This window comes from Taudactylus pleione, unplaced genomic scaffold (assembly GCF_031769625.1).
Source record: "Taudactylus pleione unplaced genomic scaffold, aTauple2 ptg001800l, whole genome shotgun sequence".
Lineage (NCBI taxonomy): Eukaryota > Metazoa > Chordata > Amphibia > Anura > Myobatrachidae > Taudactylus > Taudactylus pleione.
The window spans coordinates 1,417,762-1,443,762 of NW_028286197.1; the positions used below are offsets into that span (position 1 = coordinate 1,417,762).

Sequence of the window (26,001 nt, forward strand, 5' to 3'; positions counted from 1 at the left end):
AGCAGCGGCAGCAGTAGGCGTAGCAATGCAGGATCCTCCAGAGGAATCCCGGATAGGAGAGTCAGTCATGCCAGTGACATGGCCTGCAGGACTACTTCCGATCCTGACTAAGGAGGAAATTGACGAGGAGGGAGTTGACGGTGTGGTTTGCAGGCGCTTGGATACAACAGGACAACGGGATTTAGGTGTCCCTGGACTGCTTACGGTCTTAGCCACAGTTTCTGAACTTGACAGTAACTTTTTATGAACGCGCTGCAGGTGCCGTATAAGGGAGGATGTTCCTAGGTGGTTGACGTCCCTACCCCTACTTATTTCACCTTTACATATGCTACATATGGCAAGACAGTTGTTGTCCGGATTTGGATAGAAATATTGCCAGACCAAAGAGGTGGAATGTTTGGTCTTCTGCCCAGGCATGACCGTGATGGGCTTTTTCATCCCACGGACAACAACTGTCTCCCCCGGAGCCTGATTTAAACAAACCACATCACCATCAGAATCCTCCTCGCCAACTTCCTCCTCAGCGCCAGCTACACCAGTATCCTCATCCTGTTGTACTTCAACAGTGACATCTTCAATTTGCATATCAGCAAGTGGACTGTGGGTGCTCCTTTCAGCACTTGCAGGGGGCGTGCAAATGGTGGAAAGAGCCACCTCTTCCCGTCCAGTGCTGGGAAGGTCAGGCATCGCAACCACCACCACACTTGGACTCTCCTTGGGGATTTGTGATATCTTCTTAGAAAGCACAGTTCTTCGCTGTGCTTTTGCCAGCTTAACTCTTTTGATTTTTTTAGTGGGAGGAGGGCTTCCATCGTCATGTGAAGCTGAACCACTAGTCATGAACATACTAGGGATCGACCTTAGCCGTTCCTTGCCACTCCGTGTCGTAAATGGCATATTGGCAAGTTTACGTTTCTCTTCAGCTGATTTAAATGTCTTTTTCAAGGTCATTTTCCTGAACTTTGCCATTTGGGATTGTATGTGCCCTCTACTATGACATTGGGCATCGGCCTTGGCAGACGACGTTGATGGCATGTTATCGTCTATGTCATGACTAGTGGCAGCAGCTTCAGCACTAGGAGGAAGTGGTTCTTGATCTTTCTCTATTTTATTTTTATCGGAGAAAGTTTGGTCCTCCATTTATGTTATATCGATTTGATATATACGTGCGGCTAAACACAGAAAATAATTTTTTTTTTGGTTTGGACTGGAGTGTACTTTCGGGGGTTACAGCACCCTTAACGGTCAAGCCAGCCGGCCCTTTACTTATGACACAGGCGCACGCTTGGCACTACTTTGTTGATGCACGTGCGGCTACTGCGCACACAATTCACAAACACAGAAAATAATTTTTTTTTTGGTTTGGACTGGAGTGTACTTTCGGGGGTTACAGCACCCTTTAACGGTCAAGCCAGCCGGCCCTTTACTTATGACACAGGCGCACGCTTGGCACTACTTTGTTGATGCACGTGCGGCTACTGCGCACACAATTCACAAACACAGAAAATAATTTTTTTTTTGGTTTGGACTGGAGTGTACTTTGGGGGTTACAGCACCCTTTAACGGTCAAGCCAGCCGGCCCTTTACTTATGACACAGGCGCACGCTTGGCACTACTTTGTTGATGCACGTGCGGCTACTGCGCACACAATTCACAAACACAGAAAATAATTTTTTTTTGGTTTGGACTGGAGTGTACTTTCGGGGGTTACAGCACCCTTTAACGGCCAAGCCAGCCGGCCCTTTACTTATGACACAGGCGCACGCTTGGCACTACTTTGTTGATGCACGTGCGGCTACTGCGCACACAATTCACAAACACAGAAAATAATTTTTTTTTTGGTTTGGACTGGAGTGTACTTTGGGGGTTACAGCACCCTTTAACGGTCAAGCCAGCCGGCCCTTTACTTATGACACAGGCGCACTCTTGGTACTACTTTGTTGATGCACGTGCAGCTACTGCGCACACAATTCACAAACACAGAAAATAATTTTTTGGGGGGTTTGGACTGGAGTGTACTTTCGGGGGTTACAGCACCCTTAACGGTCAAGCCAGCCGGCCCTTTACTTATGACACAGGCGCACGCTTGGCACTACTTTGTAGATGCACGTGCGGCTACTGCGCACACAATTCACAAACACAGAAAATAATTTTTTTTTTGGTTTGGACTGGAGTGTACTTTCGGGGGTTACAGCACCCTTAACGGTCAAGCCAGCCGGCCCTTTACTTATGACACAGGCGCACGCTTGGCACTACTTTGTTGATGCACGTGCGGCTACTGCGCACACAATTCACAAACACAGAAAATAATTTTTTTTGGGTTTGGACTGGAGTGTACTTTCGGGGGTTACAGCACCCTTTAACGGTCAAGCCAGCCGGCCCTTTACTTATGACACAGGCGCACGCTTGGCACTACTTTGTTGATGCACGTGCGGCTACTGCGCACACAATTCACAAACACAGAAAATAATTTTTTTTTGGTTTGGACTGGAGTGTACTTTCGGGGGTTACAGCACCCTTTAACGGTCAAGCCAGCCGGCCCTTTACTTATGACACAGGCGCACGCTTGGCACTACTTTGTTGATGCACGTGCGGCTACTGCGCACACAATTCACAAACACAGAAAATAATTTTTTTTTTGGTTTGGACTGGAGTGTACTTTGGGGGTTACAGCACCCTTTAACGGTCAAGCCAGCCGGCCCTTTACTTATGACACAGGCGCACTCTTGGCACTACTTTGTTGATGCACGTGCGGCTACTGCGCACACAATTCACAAACACAGAAAATAATTTTTTTTTTGGTTTGGACTGGAGTGTACTTTCGGGGGTTACAGCACCCTTAACGGTCAAGCCAGCCGGCCCTTTACTTATGACACAGGCGCACGCTTGGCACTACTTTGTTGATGCACGTGCGGCTACTGCGCACACAATTCACAAACACAAAAAATATTTTTTTTTTTGGTTTGGACTGGAGTGTACTTTCGGGGGTTACAGCACCCTTAACGGTCAAGCCAGCCGGCCCTTTACTTATGACACAGGCGCACGCTTGGCACTACTTTGTTGATGCACGTGCGGCTACTGCGCACACAATTCACAAACACAGAAAATAATTTTTTTTTGGTTTGGATTGGAGTGTACTTTCGGGGGTTACAGCACCCTTTAACGGTCAAGCCAGCCGGCCCTTTACTTATGACACAGGCGCACGCTTGGCACTACTTTGTTGATGCACGTGCGGCTACTGCGCACACAATTCACAAACACAGAAAATAATTTTTTTTTTGGTTTGGACTGGAGTGTACTTTGGGGGTTACAGCACCCTTTAACGGTCAAGCCAGCCGGCCCTTTACTTATGACACAGGCGCACGCTTGGCACTACTTTGTTGATGCACGTGCGGCTACTGCGCACACAATTCACAAACACAGAAAATAATTTTTTTTTGGTTTGGACTGGAGTGTACTTTCGGGGGTTACAGCACCCTTTAACGGTCAAGCCAGCCGGCCCTTTACTTATGACACAGGCGCACGCTTGGCACTACTTTGTTGATGCACGTGCGGCTACTGCGCACACAATTCACAAACACAGAAAATAATTTTTTTTTGGTTTGGACTGGAGTGTACTTTCGGGGGTTACAGCACCCTTTAACGGTCAAGCCAGCCGGCCCTTTACTTATGACACAGGCGCACGCTTGGCACTACTTTGTTGATGCACGTGCGGCTACTGCGCACACAATTCACAAACACAGAAAATAATTTTTTTTTTGGTTTGGACTGGAGTGTACTTTGGGGGTTACAGCACCCTTTAACGGTCAAGCCAGCCGGCCCTTTACTTATGACACAGGCGCACGCTTGGCACTACTTTGTTGATGCACGTGCGGCTACTGCGCACACAATTCACAATCACAGAAAATAATTTTTTTTTTGGTTTGGACTGGAGTGTACTTTCGGGGGTTACAGCACCCTTAACAGTCAAGCCAGCCGGCCCTTTACTTATGACACAGGCGCACGCTTGGCACTACTTTGTTGATGCACGTGCGGCTACTGCGCACACAATTCACAAACACAGAAAATAATTTTTTTTTTGGTTTGGACTGGAGTGTACTTTCGGGGGTTACAGCACCCTTTAACGGTCAAGCCAGCCGGCCCTTTACTTATGACACAGGCGCACGCTTGGCACTACTTTGTTGATGCACGTGCGGCTACTGCGCACACAATTCACAAACACAGAAAATAATTTTTTTTTTGGTTTGGACTGGAGTGTACTTTGGGGGTTACAGCACCCTTTAACGGTCAAGCCAGCCGGCCCTTTACTTATGACACAGGCACACTCTTGGCACTACTTTGTTGATGCACGTGCGGCTACTGCGCACACAATTCACAAACACAGAAAATAATTTTTTTTTTGGTTTGGACTGGAGTGTACTTTCGGGGGTTACAGCACCCTTAACGGTCAAGCCAGCCGGCCCTTTACTTATGACACAGGCGCACGCTTGGCACTACTTTGTTGATGCACGTGCGGCTACTGCGCACACAATTCACAAACACAAAAAATAATTTTTTTTTTGGTTTGGACTGGAGTGTACTTTCGGGGGTTACAGCACCCTTAACGGTCAAGCCAGCCGGCCCTTTACTTATGACACAGGCGCACGCTTGGCACTACTTTGTTGATGCACGTGCGGCTACTGCGCACACAATTCACAAACACAGAAAATAATTTTTTTTTGGTTTGGATTGGAGTGTACTTTCGGGGGTTACAGCACCCTTTAACGGTCAAGCCAGCCGGCCCTTTACTTATGACACAGGCGCACGCTTGGCACTACTTTGTTGATGCACGTGCGGCTACTGCGCACACAATTCACAAACACAGAAAATAATTTTTTTTTTGGTTTGGACTGGAGTGTACTTTGGGGGTTACAGCACCCTTTAACGGTCAAGCCAGCCGGCCCTTTACTTATGACACAGGCGCACGCTTGGCACTACTTTGTTGATGCACGTGCGGCTACTGCGCACACAATTCATAAACACAGAAAATATTTTTTTTTTGGTTTGGACTGGAGTGTACTTTCGGGGGTTACAGCACCCTTTAACGGTCAAGCCAGCCGGCCCTTTACTTATGACACAGGCGCACGCTTGGCACTACTTTGTTGATGCACGTGCGGCTACTGCGCACACAATTCACAAACACAGAAAATAATTTTTTTTTGGTTTGGACTGGAGTGTACTTTCGGGGGTTACAGCACCCTTTAACGGTCAAGCCAGCCGGCCCTTTACTTATGACACAGGCGCACGCTTGGCACTACTTTGTTGATGCACGTGCGGCTACTGCGCACACAATTCACAAACACAGAAAATAATTTTTTTTTTGGTTTGGACTGGAGTGTACTTTGGGGGTTACAGCACCCTTTAACGGTCAAGCCAGCCGGCCCTTTACTTATGACACAGGCGCACGCTTGGCACTACTTTGTTGATGCACGTGCGGCTACTGCGCACACAATTCACAATCACAGAAAATAATTTTTTTTTTGGTTTGGACTGGAGTGTACTTTCGGGGGTTACAGCACCCTTAACAGTCAAGCCAGCCGGCCCTTTACTTATGACACAGGCGCACGCTTGGCACTACTTTGTTGATGCACGTGCGGCTACTGCGCACACAATTCACAAACACAGAAAATAATTTTTTTTTTGGTTTGGACTGGAGTGTACTTTCGGGGGTTACAGCACCCTTAACGGTCAAGCCAGCCAGCCCTTTACTTATGACACAGGCGCACGCTTGGCACTACTTTGTTGATGCACGTGCGGCTACTGCGCACACAATTCACAAACACAGAAAATAATTTTTTTTTTGGTTTGGACTGGAGTGTACTTTCGGGGGTTACAGCACCCTTTAACGGTCAAGCCAGCCGGCCCTTTACTTATGACACAGGCGCACGCTTGGCACTACTTTGTTGATGCACGTGCGGCTACTGCGCACACAATTCACAAACACAGAAAATATATTATTTTTTTAGCACTTGGGGGGAGCACCCCTGATGGACAGAGCACCCCCTGGACTACACTACAGCACCCCTTTAGGACTGGGACACTGCACAGGACTTTGGAGCCAGCCCCTATGGACTTTGAAGTAGTGGACACAGCCCCTATTAACAACAGCAGCACAGCACAACACAGCCAGCCCCTATGGACTTTGAAGTAGTGGACAACAGCAGCACTACACTACACTACACTACACAGCCCTAACTCCCACCCTCCCTCTTCACTGTCCACAGCCGAGTGAGAAAATGGCGCAGACGCAGGTACCTTATATAGGATCCAAAACCCGCGAGACTCGGAAGGCGGGATGATGACGTTTTGCCTCAATTTCAGATCCGAGTCAGGCGGGAAAAGTCGAGCCTGACTCGGATTGGACTCGGATCGGGGGGGGCTCGGGGGGGTTCGGATTTCAGAAATCCGAACCCGCTCACCCCTAATATAAACTATGAAAGACATGCCTTTATAGGAAGGGTTAGAACTGAAACAGCAGAATATCCTACATAACAACAATAATCGCTTCACTGCTACATCTCAGATATTCTTAAGCAACTTATATCTCTTTGAAAATTGCGAACCTTCCATACAGTATTCTTTTATCCTGTACCACTTACAGACCCCCGACACTGGGTCGTCCTCGCTGCACCACATGTGTACAGCAATCAAAGCTTCCTATGAGTTAACCCTGTCAGCTTCCACAGGGTCCACACCTACCCTTATTTCCTTGACAAAACACATCCAGTAACCTGATCATTTTAAACAATGCACAATGCATATTTCAGCATTCAAATCATACTCAGTTATAACTGCAAGTTAATGTGTGGTTGATATGCGATCTAATACACAGATAATACAATATAACACATCATATGTCATAACTTACTCAGAACTGAATTTCTTAACCTAACATAAAGCTATAAACTACCGTACTTACAAGGAAATTTTCAGAAGTACATACAACCGCTACACAGAAAACCAACGTCATGTGTGCAGCACAAATTTCTGTATTGCAGCCATGTGTGTGTTCAGTAATGCCATATTACACATATCCCTGTTTTCCAAGACTGCGTGCAAACCCATACAAATCACAATTCACATTAGTGCCGCACTCCAGTTCCCGTATAAACCATGGCTATTCACAACAAACATCCCAAAACTTGCCAATTATAATGTCCGTGACATCCTCAGAACACTCCACATTGGAACAATCCTTAAATATATATCACATTCTAATATGTAAACTAAATAATTTTATCATCACTAAAAAAATTAAGTAACTTCAAAGAGAAAAACCCTGTTCCTATTAGCGTATGGTAATTATTCTAAATTGAATTCCCAATCTCAACATTTACTGTAACCACAGACAACTGCACAATGATTAAAACTGCGTACACTTAAAATACAATACATTCCACCTAACATGAATAACCACCTAAAAAAAAATGTTAATTGCTCTTTTATAGACCATTATTTATTTATTTATTTATTTTCTACATTAATCTCATCAATTTTCAGTCATGGCTGAATCTACCGTGGATTAATTTTCTTCCTTAGAAACATTACCTTAAAGTGCCTTAACACTGGAGAAAAAAAATATTACTTGTTACATTTTTATTATTATTTTAATTATCGGCTTGTACCATCAACTTCCATTGCATAGGGCGATAGAAGTACGCCTGCGCTATATTGCATCGCATGCTACCTTAACACGTGTTCCCCTTGTGCTGCCACAACTTTAAACAATCATTATATTTTGCTTTTTTTCTTCAGAGATTTCACCACACAGATGCTATCTCTAACATTGTTCAATATTTCCACATCAAAACTGCCAATCTTCGGAAAAGGTTTCACACACTTCCTCGTCATTCTAACCCATACATTACAGTGTGTAGTTGCGTACGCTCCGTACTTCGTATGCATTGTATGTCGTGCCGATCCTGTCGGCCCTTCCAAGAGCAGCACATCGTCCACCATACCTAGCGTTAGCCTGGCACCCATCTGGGAAAACGCTAAGCACTTTTCGCTAGTATGTGGACCGATGGACGAATTGACAAGCTGCGTTTACTCACATTTACCCGCTGTGTACAACCAACTCGCTAATTGTTACAGTCAACCTACACAACAAGCAGTAAAATGCCGCCTATACAATATCCTGCCTTTTCGGATAGGGAACACACAGTACCCCTAACCAGTGGGAACACACAGTACCCGACACCAACGGGAACACACAGTACCCCGTACGAACACAGAAAAAACAAATCCCTTTTCGAGTACTCTCCACTGCTGCAGTGATTTCCTCCACCACAACTCAGTTCACAATCACAGTCTGCCCCAACTGTGTGGTTCAATCACAATGCCCAAAGAACCTAACTGATCAGTGTATTCTGTGATCACACTGAGAGCCCATTTCACCTCTAGGGAAACCACAGTACCCCTATCAGTAGGAAACACACAGTACTCCTTTATGCAATACACCTGCTTTTGTGTAACCTAGGAAACACACAGTACTCCTAGGTCTAGGGAACACACAGTACCCCTAGTAAATAGGGAACACTCAGTGCCCCTATTCTCACCATACATATACGTCTATCATGCACCTTTTCTGCGCAGAAAAGAAATTAAACTTTTTCTCAGATATGGCAGTATGATTAAGAGACTCAAAACAATGTAATCACGCTATCAATACAATAATGCAATCTTAAACAATTTGTTTGAACACGTGGCAGCAATACCAGAAACAAGTATACGGTATTGTGCGAATCGCACTTAAGCGTCGGGACAGATTATGAACGAAACAGACTTTTCTCTCCTGTTCCCAGGTTCTAGTCAGGGCTCCTTGAAATCACAACAAAAACGGTTCTCGGTTTCACAACACCAGATGGTGCAGGTTTCGAACACAGTGCGTTCTTTCCAGCATTATGGCGCCTTTCCACCTTTTGTTGAGAGACCGAGGACCGTGCTATCTAGCGAATTCTCGGTAGCATGACCTCCAATTACTATGAGCCCCCATCTATGAATACCCTTAAATTGCTTAGAGAGAAATAATCACTGTCCAGACAATACCCCTTAATCGCTATACCCAAAATGTCGCTATTTAGCGCTACAAGAAAGAAATAATTGCTTTCCAATCCAATTGTGGTTCCAAAACACAAAACGTTATATTGCAATAAAAAAGAAAGTGACACGCTTTCATCTAGCACAATTAGCGCAAAAAGCAAGTAAATACAAAGGTACAAACCGATACATACTCTGGCGCTCTGGAATCCAGTTCTCAGCCATCAATACTGAAGCCTGCAGTCATCTAGTAAGTGAAAATTACTCCTTTACAGTTCAGAGCCCTAGCCTATATACCACACAGATCACATATACAACAATAGAGACGAGCTGGCATGATTCCACTGGTTCTTGCTCCTTGTCATTCTGTTCAATGGTTAGTTCATATGTTGGCATCAGAGCTATGGATTAGCTTTCCAACTGCTTCTTTGTGTAGGTTTCCCTCCGAAGAACTAATAAAGAAACATTACATACAGAGATACATTCTAACCTATAATTCATATCTTGCGAACGCCTGCTGCGATCTTCTTGCCGATAGAACCGAAGAACTGCAAATAAACAGGGTTTTAGAATGGTACCAAACATGACATGTCTACTAGCTTCTATACCTTAAATATCATATACATACATTTCACAACATAATTATTCGCTAATAAAACCTCTAATATCACGTTTAATGTGAAGGAACCTTTTTATAAGTTATTGTATATGTAAGTGTGATAATAATGTGTAAAATCGCTATATATGTGGTGTGCGTTCGTATGTATGTATGTGAGGACGCCCGTGAGCGTCCATGTGTATGCATGTGGTTACACATACAAGTGTTTGTGTAAGTATGTAAGTCTATGTGTGTGCGTTATGTAATTCTTTTTATTTGTGATGGATTAATATATATATTATCCATTTCTAACATATTTTAATAAGTTGCTTAAGCTACAGTGCAAGGTGTTACAAGCAGCAATGTTCACTTCCAAGCAGGGGGAGACCCACAGCTATTTGCCTTAAAGTCTACTAGCTCATGAAAGCCTTTAATTAGCATTTAGACCACTTCCTTCGAGCATACTAGTCTCTGTGCACATGTTTAATTACTTGTCACAGGTATATTGTATTAGCATGCGGAGTCTCTCAAAACATATGCAAACCCCCACAGACATACACATTAAACCTATTTTCCACACTCTGACTAAGTAATCTAAACATATATTTGTGTGTATACGAATTGCGCTGACACAGAGTAGCGTCCAAGCAATTCGTAATTAGACCATGGACGACTATATAGTCAGATAACAATGCATGTGATCATATCCAATTATCTGACTTCGACACCATAGAAATAAAACACACATTCATTGTCCCCATTGGAATAAAACACACATACATTGGCCCATATAGGAATAAAATACACATACATTGGCCCCCATAGATAAAACCCAAATACATTAACCCTCACAGAAATAAAATGCAATACAATGGCCTCCACAGGAGTAAAACCCACATACATTGGCCCTCACAGGATTAAAACACATACATTGGCCCTCACAGAAACAAAATAACATTGGCGGGCCGCCACAGAAAAAAAAGATATTGCTGGCCCCTAAAGAAGAAAAACCCCACATTGCTCTCCCCAAAAAAACAAAGTACACATAAAATTTTAATTTTTCTGCCCCTACCTGTCCCTCATCGGCAGAGCTGTCAGCAGAGTGCAGCGTGCAGGCTGGCTGGCTGGTGGCCGAGGGGCTGGCTGTGGTGGTGGCCATGGGGCGGGCTACCTGGCTGGTGAGGTGGGCTGGCAGTGATGGTGGAGCTGGTAACCGTGGGGCTGATGGCTGGTGAGACAGGCAGGCTGGCTGGTGCTCCTGGTGGCCACGACGATGGCTGGTGAGGCAGGCTGGCTGACTGGGGGTGCTGGTGGCCTTCATGCAGGGCATCTCTAGGGGCCGCGGAGTAGGTGGGCTGACTGACTAGAAACTCGGCGTGCGTGACCTGTGATGTCACGCCGCCGCGTCTGCATAGGTGATGGCCCGGGCACGCCTGAGACTCCCAGAAGAGCTCAGTGCTGCCCGGTCCGCAGTATGGCAGATCTGACTGGTTTATCTGACCACATGGCACACTAAACAACCACTCGCAGCATACTAGTGTGCTGCGGCACACCAGTTGAAAAACGCTGCTGTAGTCGGTCAGAGTATTATAAAGTTAACTGGGGCACCAAGCATTTTAGCTTGGACAACTCCAGCATTTGCATATGTAGACACATTTTGGAAGTGGCTTTGTTAATATGCACTGAGAAATTATATGAGTCTCCTGACAAACTTATGCAGTAAGAGCCTAAAATCAGGGGGGCGTGGCTTGGCTCTGGTCGGAGCAGGCAGCTGGTTGCATGAACTCCTGCTAAATATTCGTGTTTTATCCTGTTCCCCTGGTGGTATTGGGCTGAAACTTGAACCACAGGTGCATTACATATCACTGCACCTCCAGTGGTAATTTTGTCCCCCTGCGTGCCTACTAATTATACTTACCGGCTCCGACGCTGAAGACAGTAATCTGGCCTAGCTGAGGTCTCGGCAGTGTCTCCCTTTGTGTTGTTCCCGGAACTCCTGTGCAGTCCGGTCCACAGCGGTCCTCACTGTCTGGTGCTTGCTGTGTGTGGTCCGAAGGTTGTGGCTGCGGGTGGATGCTCTGGCTCCAAGCCGTCATATTCCGGCGGCCATTTTAGGTAAGGAGGCTGTTTACAGTCCCTGCCCTGCTTCACTAAGGTTGCTGGATCCTGGGAAATGTGGAGGGGCAGTTTTTTTGCAAGGTTACCCACACTGTAATCCTTGGTCGTATAGTTCTTGTTTGGGCCCCACTCCAGCCTCCATTACACAGCTCCTATACCCAGTCCTTGCTGATTTCTGCTATCATCACACCTGGTTAAAACAAACATGGAGGCTTCTCTACAACAGATCCTGCAAGCTATCAATGCCTCTGCTCAGAGACTTATCAGCAAAGTTGGAAATTTACAAATGAATATTCTTGCTTCCTGCTGTATTCCTTGGCAACCCCTGGAGGAGACTGAGATGTCTGAATCTCCATTCATTAATCCTGCAGTTCACATTCCATTTGAGGAAAATAGTTTCATGTATTTCTCCTTGCATATGACTGTGGTTCTCTCTGCATTGGCCAAGTTCAGATATTTAGCCCTATGGGGTATGCCGTGGTTCCAGGACTTGCTGCTGTTATATTTTATGTACTTCCCTGTCGGTTTTCATGCATGCTGGAACGCGACTGCTCATTATGGTGCATTTTTACAGGGGGCCGAAGCTTGGCCGGACTGATCTGCATCAATCTATTATTTTGCCTTACCAGTTGTTATATGCAAGTTGTTAGTAATATATGGACCTGCCATATTATCTTTGAAGATTCTTCTGTAATTGCCTAGTATTTTATAGTATTCCTATATATATCATTTCTATCACATATTTGTATGTCATTTAATATAATTTGTAATTATTATATTTTATTTGGTTATATGTTTGTTATATGAGACTCCTGCTACATCTAGATATTCTGCTTTATATATATTTTGCTGTGGCTATTTCTAAGCTTCTGTCTATTTTATGGGATTACCCTGCTTTCCTGGTAAAGGTAGTTTCTCTGTCAAAGCACCTTAGATATACGTAATCTGTTTGTTTTTTAGCCTGTTATATTTCAGTATTTCTGTATATATTTCTAGTCATTTTATGGAAATGCAGGAAAGTAGTTTATGGGAGGAGCCGGCTGCTACGTCCTGGATATGGCCACTTTTGTATTTTTGCCCCAGGCAGTTATCCGGGGGGGACTGTTAGTAGTAGGTTAGTTTAGTTAGGGGGGAGGGAAATGTGGGATCCAGGTATACCTGAGTTGGGGATAGGCTATACAGGGTGGGGGGTTATAAAAATACTTGATTCAAAAAAAAAAAGAGCCTAAAATCACCTCTATGCGAAATTCGCTTATTTCCCATAAATTTATTTTCACAAATGTGCCCATATATATATATAAACTAAAAAAAGATAGAAAGGTATGTGTTCAAAATTTTGGTTGTAGCAGTTACATTTGATTTTCTTCATTACAGTAGATAATGTTAAGTCAGAGAAGCCTATGGATAATGGAAAGATGAGTCTGATGGAGCAAACAGTAACGTCACCTAAACAAACTGCACCACAACCACAGAAAGGTAAGTGATCAGAGACAGAGCTATTAAGTGACTCATTTAAATATAGTGTTTAACATTGTTTCCTATAATACTATTCATTGCAGGAATTCTAAAAAAGAAGCACCGTTCTCTTATTAATAGAATCCATAATGAATTTGGGCACAGAACCAAACCCTGCCACCAAGAACAACTAAATAAGGTTGCATCTTCATCTATGAGTATCGGAACCCACACAGCTGGGAAAGAGTCCCCCAAATCAGAGTAGGTATTTCAGACGCCTATATTGTTATTGTAATAACTTTTGGATAATGTTACATTTTGCTATGTACACTTTACTACTGTAGGTCTTCTCAATATAAAGTGTATTCATATACACTTTATATTGAGAACCACATAGGTTGAGAATGTTGGTTCATAGACTCACTGTATGTCACTGAACATTGCAGTGTCCACATATTTTTCCACTTTTTTATTGTATATTTTTAGTTTTTATAATTTAATTTCTTCTTTGGGGGAACATTTCCTGCATATCTTTGTCTTGTTATTGATTATTGTCTGCAGTATAGTTTTCCCCATCGCTGCTGAGATCGGGCTTGGGTACACATCGTCTCGTACCCAGCCTTAGAATTGCAGTAATCATGTAGAAACTGCAGGGCTTTTATTCTTCTGCAGGCCCTAATGAAATCATTCACTTTTAAAGTGGACACGTTTCCTACACACAGTTGACGTAGACAGTATAATTATGTCTAATAATAAAAATTAAATGACACTTAATTATGCATTACAGGGGGAGATAGTGCTCTACAGGGGTTGTGGGTCCTGTATATGATCGTGCATTAAAGGTGTGTCTGGACCATTCCCCGATTCTACAACCATGGAGTCTCAGAGGGGCAGCACTGTGCAGCGCAGGACATGCTGTAATGTGGGAAGACTGGTCCCCAACCAGCCGGCAACAGAGTATCAATAAATAGATTGCAGTGTCCTATTTCTGTGGACTTGTCGCTTAAATCCCATTATTTTCCTCCATAATGAGTAAAGCAGCATGCGTTCTGTAGCTTTGATACACAGTAGTAATACTTTCTTCCAAACTTTTATTTTCCTGCTGTCTCCCCTCCCAGTGACTTAGAGCCATTTATTGGCAAGAGCAGAATGTGAAAAAAGTAGGCAGACACTGCCGGCCAGTGTCCTCCTACTTATCGTTCAGTTGGGGGAAAGTTCCCTCTACACTAGAATGATTGGTTTGTAAAAATCAAACGTTTAATTTTCCCAACTGGTTAGAACATCTGTTTGGCGTTTTTTATTGTGTGGGAGCAAATTAATGATTATTGTTTGCTTCCACAGACTGCACAATTATCATTCCAACCAGCCAACTAGTTGGCTGGTTGGAACAATATCATTCTGATGTATAGCCAACTCTAGACAGTTGAAATTTAGAAAGTCAAAATATTGACACCACAATGTCAACAGATAAATTATATAGACAAAAATGCCGACTCGGACTATATGTCGACAATATGTAGATAGTCAAAATGTACATTATTTAGATCATATTAGTTAAGTCATAATAAAATAACACATTCTCCAATAATCAGCACAGGACTAAACCAGCAAGGGGGGCTCGCACTATAGCAAGGAGACACACAGTGCCCGATTAAACCCTGTGGAGGCCCCTAGGCAGTTGAAATCTCGTGCCCTCCCCTTGCAAATTATCTTCTAATATGTTTTTAAGTTTACCAACAAGCAATTTTAGTAAACCAATTTTATTACACAAAACAAACATTAACAATTAATGTTATTAAACAATTTGAAGTTAATTACATTAATTAAACATTACATTAATATTTTCTCTGTAGAGTCTTTAATGTAAAGTTTTCTTTTATTTGAGTTGATTAAATTTTTCTATCTTTTGGAAACAATTTAAGAATGCTTGATTGTAAATTCCTTCAGGATCAAATTAATATTACTGTGAGCCATTGTTTTGGGGCCCATAGGCCGGTTCCTATTCTGCATATTTGGTAATCTGACACTGGAGACACACAGCGTCGTATGTCAGCAAAAAAATTGGTCAGCCAGAGATGGAATTCTTCAGGAAGTTGGGACCTCAAAAACAAAATAGGGTTCCCTCTCCCAGGGAACTACCACCCCTGGGCTGTGGGTGCTGAGTTAATTGATAAATATTAGATATTATTATTATTTAAAGCTAGACTACAAGTCACAGCAAGCCTGACCTGGCATGCCAGCACTTGTAGTCCACCTGTAAAGAAAAATGTTTATGCCAGTACAGGCGCAAAACGGTTGCAAAGATGTGCTGCTAATGTACATCAGTATAGAATCACAGGATATGCAGCGTTGAAAATGTATTAGAATAAAGTACAAATGTGTCCTCACACATCTTTGCTTCAGTCGTGCCAAACAGCCCCAATCGAAGTTTCAGATCCCGTGAGACTGCTAGCGCCGGGCATCTTTTTCTTGTCTCTCTACTGATGCTACAGAGTCTCATAGCATTACAACTTTGACGCATTTACAGCAGACTTGTGCGCATTGATATTATTATTATAATTTATATGGCACCACAAGTGTTCCGCAGCACCTTACTAAGTATATAGACAAATAGTGTATAAGCAACAAGTGACTGGATGCAGGACAAGGTTTATATACATTGCTGCATTAGTGATCATAAAACTCAAATAAGCAACCAGGTGTTAGGCGCCCGAGTGAGCAGTAGATGACAGGGGTGTAGTAGGTATTACTGCCGGCTGCATGGCCGGTGGTTCAAATCCCAACAGCGGCAGTCCGTCAAGGGTGCAGATCCCGATCGTCCCTAAGGTAAGTATCGCTAACCTAATTCTACCCCCTAACCCTCCCTCAGGGGTGCCTAACCCTAAACTCCCCCCCAAGTGCCTAACCCTAAACTCCCCCCCAAGTGCCTAACCCTAAACTCCCCCCCCCCTAAGTGCCTAACCCCCCTACTCCTAGCCTAACCCTAAACTCCTGGGGGGGTGCCTAACCCTAAGTCCCCCCCAACAGACCTAAACCTAGCCCTCCCCTCCCCCCCGCGCGGCTGTCCGCGGCCGTCTTACCTTCGTTCGGTATGCCGGGCGTTGGTCTTCCAGCATATGGATAATGACAGGCGTCGAGTTTTCGACGCCTGTCGTTAGTACCACACTGGGATTAGAGAGTCTGGAAGCAGGCGGTCGGCATTTAGACCGTCGGCTTTCAGACTACATCCCAATGATAGTATAAGGAGTTGCACAAGAGTTCCCTGCTAGTGAGAGCTTACATTCTAAAGGGGCGGGGCAGACAAACAGGTGTGACACACTTTGGGTAGACAGGGAGGAAGGAGCAAGTAGCAGCAGGTTAGGATGAGAGCTGGAAGGCTTTGATGAAGTAGTGGGTCTTGAGAGCCTGTTTGAAGATTTGCAGAGAGGTGGAGAGTCTGATAGGCAGAGGGAGAGAGTTCAAGAATAGGGGAGCAGAATGGGCAAAATCTTGGAGGTGGGAGGAAGTAATCAGTTGGCGTGAGAGGCGACGTGCATTTGTTGAGCGAAGAAGTGCTGGCGGGAGAGTGCAGGGAGATGAGGCCAAAGATGTAATTAGGAGAGGAATGGGGCTTTGTGAGTGTAAGAATCTTGAATTGGGCTCTGAAGGGGAAAGGAAGCCAGTGGAGGGCTTGTAGGAGAGGGGAGGCAGATGTAGAATGTTTGGAGAGGAAGATGAGCCGAGCAGCAGCATTGAGGACAGATTGCAGTGGAGATAGGTGGGAAGCAGGTAGGCCAGATAGGAGGAGGTTACAGTAGTCCAATCTGGAGATGACCAGTGAGTGGATAAGGGTTTTAGTAGCATTCTGGGTGAGAAAGGGTCTGATCTTGGAAATATTTTTGAGATGGAAGCGGTAGGACTGCGAGAGGTGCTGAATGTGTGGTTTGAAGGAAAGGGAAGAGTCAAAGATAACTCCAAGACAGTGCACTTTGGTGCTAGAGGAGATAGTTGTGCTGTCAATTGATAATGAAATTGTGGGAAGTGAGGTTACAGATGTGCGTAGCTAATTTGTTGCTCATGGCGCGCCATTCTGGCCTATGTGTCGTGCCATGGAACGTTACGTGATAGCTGGACTTTGACGTACTGTGGTATTCTTCAACGAAAAATACGCTACGGCATGTAATACAGCGCTTAACAGCTGGGTGGCGAGTGCTCCACTGTTGTAAATTCTACTGAATACCATACTGTTAAATTATCACATTCACGCAGTGTATTTGCATATTGCATGTTCGCACAACTAATCTTTTTAATATCACATTAGCTCTTAAAACGGGACGCAAATCAGTACACATACTGTACATAATTGTACAGAAGTGTAGTTGCCGTATTGTTATGACGGTATAACCGATACTGTAGATTAATGAGATGCACGCACAGCTTTCAATGAGATGGGATGAATTATTCTCTATTGGTGGGGTACTGTGTATATATGTACAAGTATAATATTTTGAAAGGAAGACACTTTTTTTCTTATTAAAAACAGCAGCGGGTGGGTGGAGTGCACAAGGATGAGCCCGCTATGTGCGATTCTTGATATACAGTAGCTGGTGTTCGGGCTAGAGGTTAGGTGATCGCTATGAAAGTGTTTATCCCGGGTTCGAGCCCTGGAAAAGAATAATTTTTTTTTGCCGCTGTCCCAGACTTAGTCACTATAGTGAAACTAGTAGTGGGCTGTTTAAACTGAGGCATTACAAACTGATTGTGCGTTTTAAAATGCACACTTGCGGCACATCGGCACTGTGGTGGCTGTCAGATTAGGGGTTTGCAATGGGATCTCTGGTGCATGCCCAGTGGAGCCGCTCCATATGCCAGTGGCGTACGGAGGATCATAGTACTACGCATTCCCAGTGGGTCGGGAGTCACAAACAATGGGATCTCTGGTGCATGCCCAGTGGAGCCGCTCCATGCGCCATGTAGCGCTATACCATGGCGTATGGAAGATCATAGCACTACGCACTAGTGCTATGCCCACTGGAGCCACTCCATACGCCATGTAGCGCTATGCTATGGCGTATAGAAGATCATAGCACTACGCATGCCCAGTGGGTCGGGAATCACACCGTTAAAGGGGGATGCCTGTATTACAGTACATACTGACTGTGCAGTTGAAGTTGCACACTTGCGCCACTGTCAGTGCTGTCCCAGACTTCGACACTATAGTGATTTCATGACTTCAGAAACTGGTAGTGGGCTCTGTTTGAGAGAGATGTCTCTGTACTACAAACTGATTGTGCGTTTAAAACCGCAAACTTGCGGCACTGTGGTAGCTGCCAGCTCCGGAGACTTGCACATGGGATCTTTGGCGCTGTTGCTGCTCCTTACAGTGATCTACCCCTGCAACTCTGCCTGACTTCCGAGCATACTTGCCTACATTGTATTTAGCTGTTGCGGGAGACTTGGGGAGAGGAGAAAGATCGGGTCGTGATGGGGGCGGGGCCTGACATCTTGCGTCATTAGGCCCCGCCCCCTTCGCGGCAAATTGCCACGATTGGCGTAAATTTGCATAAGGGGCGGGGCTAAATGACGTGATTTGTGCAGAATCGCGTAATTAAGCCCCGCCCCCTACACAGAGACCCGCGATTGCCGCGGAAGTTCTCCCCATTATGCCTACTTCACTAGGAAGTGGGCAGAAATCGGGAGAAATGCCTACCCTTCCGGGGGTGCGGGGGGTTACCCGAAAAATCGTGAGCCTCCCGCGAAAACCGGGAGGGTAGGCATGTATGCTTCCGAGTCCTTTGTTGCTGTACCCTGAGCTTCTACAGCTGTTTCCTACAGTATTATCCCGCTGTTACTGTAAGTAACTTGCTACGGTTCATGGTCATTTTGCTATGTTTGCTGAGTTAGACGCATATTTGTGTATAGGGTTTCTATCACACATCATATACCGCTGATCATTTCATAGCCTCCCGCTGCCAGTCGCAATATTGCTGTTTTAAATTGATCCAATTACTATGTGCAGCTATGTCCCCTCTGTATTCCGTAGACGAATGTTTGCGTATCGAGTTTAATTCACACACCATATACCGCTGATCATTTCAGTCGCAATATTGGTGTCTCATACTGACCCAGTAACTATGTGCTGCTGTCTCCTCCGTAGACGCATATTTGCGTATCGAGTTTCAATCTATCTCACATACTGTACTTTTAGCCTCCCGTGGCCGTCTTGTCATCGCAGCCATCTTGTGTATGCTCAGCGGCCATCTTGTTTTTAGTCGCAATATTGCTGTGCCTAATGTGCTGGTATAAAGTCTGCTTCATAGATGCATATTTGCGTATTAAGGGGCATATGTATTAAAGCTTGATGTGAGATAAAATTGTGAAATATATATCACCAACCAATCAGATCCAAACTATCATTTTTTTAAACGTAGCCAGCAAAATGTAAGTTAGAAGCTGATTGGTTGGTGACATATATCTCACAATCTTATCTCACATCAAACTTTGATACATACTGTATGCCCCTTAGTTTCCATCAAGCAGGCCGCATTTCACATTATCTGCTGGTGTAAATGTGAAGAAATGTAATGTATAATACTTTTTTAGACTTTACTGTACAGTATATTTAGCCCTGGTCCATACTGTATGCCTGGTTTATACAGTACATATATATATATATATATATATATATATATATACACTGCTCAAAAAAATAAAGGGAACACTTAAACAACACAATGTAACTCCAAGTCATTCACACTTCTGTGAAATCAAACTGTCCACTTAGGAAGCAACATTGATTGACAATCAATTTCTCATGCTGTTGTTCAAATGGAATAGACAAGAGGTGGAAATTATAGGCAATTAGCAAGACACCCCCAATAAAGGAGTGGTTCTGCAGGTGGTGACCACAGACCACTTCTCAGTTCCTATGCTTTTTGGCTGATGTTTTGGTCACTTTTGAATGCTGGCGGTGCTTTCACTCTAGTGGTAGCATGAGACGGAGTCTACAACCCACACAAGTGGCTCAGGTAGTGCAACTCATCCAGGATGGCACATCAATGGGAGCTGTGGCAAGAAGGTTTGCTGTGTCTGTCAGCGTAGTGTCCAGAGCATGGAGGCGCTACCAAGAGACAGGCCAGTACATCAGGAGACGTGGAGGAGGCCGTAGGAGGGCAACAACCCAACAGCAGGACCGCTACCTCCGCCTTTGTGCAAGGAGGAACAGGAGGAGCACTGCCAGAGCCCTGCAAAATGACCTCCAGCAGGCCACAAATGTGCATGTGTCTGCTCAAACAGTCAGAAACAGACTCCATGAGGGTGGTATGAGGGCCCGACATCAACAGGTGGGGGTTGTGCTTACAGCCCAACACCGTGCAGGACGTTTGGCATTTGCCAGAGACACCAAGATTGGCAAATTCGTCACTGGCACCCTGTGCTCTTCACAGATGAAAGCAGGTTCACACTGAGCACATGTGACAGACGTGACAGAGTCTGGAGACGTCAAGGAGAACGTTCTGCTGCTTGCAACATCCTCCAGCATGACTGGTTTGGCAGTGGGTCAGTAATGGTGTGGGGTGGCATTTCTTTGGGGGGCCGCACAGCCCTCCATGTGCTCGCTAGAGGTAGCCTGACTGCCATTAGGTACCGAGATGAGATCCTCAGACCCCTTGTGAGACCATATGCTGGTGCAGTTGGCCCTGGGTTCCTCCTAATGCAAGACAATGCTAGACATCATGTGGCTCGAGTGTGTGAGCAGTTCCTGCAAGACGAAGGCATTGATGCTATGGACTGGCCCGCCCGTTCCCCAGACCTGAATCCAATTGAGCACATCTGGGATGTCATGTCTCGCTCCATCCACCAACGCCACGTTGCACCACAGACTGTCTAGGAGTTGGTAGATGCTTTAGTCCAGTTTGGGAGGAGATCCATCCGCCACCTCATCAGGAGCATGCCCAGGCGTTGTAGGGAGGTCATACAGGCACGTGGAGGCCACACTCACTAGTGAGCCTCAGTTTGACTTGTTTTAAGGACATTACATCAAAGTTGGAGCAGCCTGTAGTGTGTTTTTCCACATTCATTTTGAGTGTGGCTCCAAAACCAGACCTCCATGGGTTAATAAATTTGATTTCCAATTATAATTTTTGTGTGATTTTGGTGTCAGCACATTCAACTATGTAAAGAACAAATTATTTAATAGGAATATTTAATTCATTCAGATCTAGGATGTGTTATTTTAGTGTTCCCTTCATTTTTTTGAGCAGTGTATATATATATGTGTGTGTGTGTGTGTGTGTGTGTGTATATATATATATATATATATATATATATATATACACACACACACACATTACATATATATATATATATATATATATATATATGAATCCATCCAGTGCGGCACTCCACGCCAATGAAATAAAATCCATGCACAGCTTGAAGGTGTCAACGTTTCATTGCTTGTTTTACAGCATTTTCATCAGGACAAATGCTGTAAAACAAGCATTGAAACGTTGACACCTTCAAGCTGTGTATGGATTTATTTCATTTGCGTGGAGTGCCACACTGGATGGATTCTGTATCATTTAACATTGTGGGGGCAACCAGCTAAGTAATTATTGTTATTACGAGTGCCGGACTTGTGTATGCTATATATATATATATATATAGCATACACATCTGTGTGTGTATATAGTGAAAATTAAAAAAAAAGTTTTCAAGGTCCCGAACAGGCGGTGTATCAAGGCAGATCACCTAACCCCTTACCCACATGCCTGTCCTATTAAGAGCTGCACCTGTCGTGTATGATGTGACGTCTGTGCATTATGGGCCTGATTCAGAGCTGAACGCTCTGACCAGAGCGCTCGCTCTGAATCAGGGCCCTCCTACCTGTTTTTGGACCGTCCTCATGGACGCTCGCATAGCTGTGAGTTACCACCCACAGCTATAGCAAGCGTCCATGATGATGGTCACAATGGTCAAGACCATCGCGACCATCGGGCTTGCGACGAGACCCTGCGGTAGGGTCTCGCTGCCGCAAGCCCAGGAGTGATTTTGGCTCTATCAGAGCCAAAGTCACTCCCACTGACATCATTACTGATGTCAGTGGGGCCGGACTCAGACGGTAGGCGTTCCCATGGGAACGCCTCCGTCTGGCAGCCACGCCCCCGGCACGCCCACTAAAGGGGGCGTGGTCTCAGTCACCATCGACAGCACGCCCCCTTTGGTTCGAAACCCCGAGTGACGTATTTCTCGTCGCTCGCCGGGTCTCGCACATGCGCACGACGGAGCTCCCTCCGTCGTGCGCATGCGCATTCGCACAACATCGACCCGCTTGCGAGCGAACTTCCCTCGCGAGCGGGTCAGAATGACCCCCTATGTGTACTGTGAGCCTCCATAACTCGACTGGCATATGGAGTGGCTCCATTGTGTGTGACTCCCGACACACTGGGCATGCGCAGTGCTATGATCTTCCCTACGCCATGGCATAGCGTTACACGGCATATGGAGCGGCTTCACTGGGCATGCACCAGATACCATTACAACCCCTCCACTGGGCATGCGCCAGAGATCCCATTGTAACCCCTTGGAGCTGACAGCCAACATTGCCGCAAGTTTGCGGTTTTAAACGCACAATCAGTTTGTAATACAGAGACCTCTCTCTCAAACAGAGCCCACTACCAGTTTTTGAAGTCATTAAATCACTATAGTGTAAAAGTCTGAGACAGTGCCGCAATTTTGCGTTTCAAATGCACAACCAGTTTGTAATATAGAGACCCCACTTTTAAACAGCCTTCTAATTTCTAAAGTCATGAAATCACTATCCAGTAGTCTGGGATGCAGTGTGTGGCTCCCAACACGCTGGGCATGAGCAGTAGAAATTGACTCAAAATGCCATAGCGCGAATAGCAAGGGCACTGCTGTACGTGGGTACTGTATTGGGGTGCCGTACACCCCTTTCTTGAGCACACAGTGGCATAAAGTAGCATAGAAATGCCAGGTGGTGGGAAGTTGTGGATAATGTATTGATTTCAGTACTGGTTGGATAACAATACTGAACTAGTGAAGATTTAAAAAAATATATATATTTTCAAGGTCTCGAACCCGGGGGACAAGAAGATAGGACAAGCTGTGAGGCTAGGCATTAACCCCTAGCCCACACGCCTGAGCCCGATACTACAGTAGTTCCTAAAGTCATGAAATCACTACAATGTCTAAGTCTGGTATAGTGCTGCAGTGCCTACATTGCCGCAAGTGTGCAACTTCAACCGCACAGTCAGTGTGTAATACAGAGCTGTGCGTGCATATGAAATATTTTTATATAAAAGTAGAGGACTCACACACTTAATGATTTCAAACTTTATTATACATTCTTCTACAGCCCTGATTCCATGAAGAAAATGCTGTACTGCTGTACCAAATCACTCCTGCTGTCAGCCAATCATCGGGCGGTGATACAGTACATGCATTGGAAATCAGACATCAGACTCATGCGCTGTGTAGTTTAGAAAAAGTGACACCTGGTGGACCAAAAGTAGTATTACACGTTATGACTTATTTTCCAGCGCTATGCTACATAACTAAACTTTTTGTTTGTATGGTGCGCTACATGGAGTGTGGAGCAACAAACTAGCTGGGCACATCTGTATGCGGGAGGGTGGGAAGATGATCAGCTCAGTCTTAGACATATTAAGTTCAGGAAAGTGCTGGGACATCCAGGAAGAGATAGCAGAGATACGAGATAGTAGAGGGGAGGAAAGGTAGATGAGTATCATCAGCATAGAGATGATATTGGAGGTCAAAGGAGCTGATAAGTTCACCTTGAGAAGATGTATAAAGGGAGGATAGTAGGGGTCCAAGAACAGAACCTTGGGGAACACCTACTGTAAGTGGAAGTGAGGGGAGTCATGAGATGAGACAGAGAAGGAACGATCAGAGAGATAGGAGGATAGCCAGGAGAGGGCAGTGTCACATAGACCAAGGAAATTAAGGATTTGCAGGAGAAGAGGGTGGTCCACAGTGTCAAAAGCAGCAGAGAGGTCAAGGAGAATGAGTAGAGAGTAGTGGCCCTTGGATTTGGCAGCAAGAAGGTAATTGCTGACTTTTGTTAGGGCAGTTTTAGTGGAGTGAAGAGAACAGAAGCCAGACTGAAAAGGGTCAAGGAGGGAGTAGGAGGAAAGACAGGTGGTAAGGCGGTTGTAAACAACATGCTCAAGGAGTTTGGAGACAAAAGGGAGGGGAGAGATGGGTCATTATTTGGGGAGTGTTAGGATCAAAGGTAGGTTTTTTTAAGAATGGGGAGACAAGGTCATATTTAAATGCAGAAGGGACAGTGTTAGATGAGAGAGATTGAGGAGGTGGGCAAGAACTGGAAGAGGGAAAATGGTAACGGAGGAGGCGGGAAGTTATAGGGTCAAGGGGGGAGGTGGAAGGGGGAGAGGATCAGATGAGGGCAATGACTTTCTCTCCAGATACAGGGTAGAAGGATGTCAGCATTGGTAAAATGGCTGAGGAGGAGTGGTCAGGGAAAGGAGGGGGAGGAGTGCTGAAGGTCTGGTGGGGGTTATGATTGCCACCTACTTTCCATTTAAAATTGACTCCATATGTCGGGCCAAGTCAAGGGCAGAGAGCGAAGAAGAGCTGAGCAAATAAAGGAGTTGAAAGTGGCAAAGAGATGCCGGGGGTTTGAGGACTGGGATGAGATGAGGTTTTTGAAATATTACTGTTTAGAGAGGGAGAGATGTGGCATTAGTATCAGTGGCAAACGCAGGATTTCTAGAGGGGGGTTTCCAAATGCTTGATTTTAGAGTAAGTGTGGCCAGTCCATGAAGAGGGTATAATTAGCACTTATACAGCTTTAATATGTATCATACAAAGTATATTGTGTTGCCTAGTTCCAGCATATACAGGACCAGTGATCACAGTAAGCCATTAGATACGGCAGAAGGTCCATCCTGTGTGAGCAGAATGGTTTTTTTCAGATATGGGCATCATTCCAGAGCATTGGAGCAAGTCCTGGAGTCTGGGGTAGCAGCAGAAGAACATAGCACTGCCCTGGACATATATGTACATTTTGGTCTCTTTATGGACTTGATAGTGTATTATTATTCAGTAATAACAATAACCCTATTGATGGTCTATAGCAGTGCACCCCTAACAGTGCATGTTTTCCACATCCCCTAGTTAGTGCACAGGTATATTTATTACTGGCGACACATTTTAAAAGATCCACAGGTGTTGCTAATCATTTCATTTGTGATACTGAGAAGAACTTGCAGCACTAGTAACATTGTATTATATTACTATTTCTATTGTGGTCATGATTTGTGCTGGGGAGGGGGGTTTCCAGGCAGATAGAAACCCCCCCTGCGTTTGGCTATGAGTATGTCTGTGCGACTGAGTCTTTGGAGTATATTTACTAAAAGGCGGGTTTTTAGAAGTGGAGATGTTGCCCATAGCAACCAATCAGATTCTAGTTAACATTAATAAAGCACCTTCTAGAAGATAGTAGCTGGAATCTGAATGGTTGCTATGGGCCACATCTCCACTTCTAAAAACCCGCCTTTTTGTAAGTATACCTCTCTGAATCGGCTTACGAAGGGACGATTTTTCCACACTTTATTGACCCAGTCTCACACAGTTTCACATTAACCAGCACAGTCTCCTGCGTGCTAGTCAAATTGCATTGAGATATGGTCACATCGCATTGCAACTTAGATGCATTTTCGACAGAATAAGACGCCTGACATTAGCTGAGTTGCATGGGAACCGGGAAG

The 26,001-nt window shown here is 44.9% G+C and overlaps 1 protein-coding gene across 7 annotated transcripts in view; it reads left to right on the top strand.

Moving 5' to 3' along the window:
• Positions 1-26,001, top strand: part of LOC148436343 (cadherin EGF LAG seven-pass G-type receptor 2-like) — a 383,494-nt gene that overhangs the window by 351,148 nt on the left and 6,345 nt on the right. For all 7 annotated transcript variants that reach the window (XM_088465025.1, XM_088465024.1, XM_088465023.1 and 4 more), the window contains exons 34-35: positions 13,169-13,270; positions 13,354-13,510. In XM_088465025.1, coding sequence (XP_088321151.1) covers positions 13,169-13,270; positions 13,354-13,510 — 259 coding nt within the window. The remainder of the gene's footprint in view (positions 1-13,168; positions 13,271-13,353; positions 13,511-26,001) is intronic.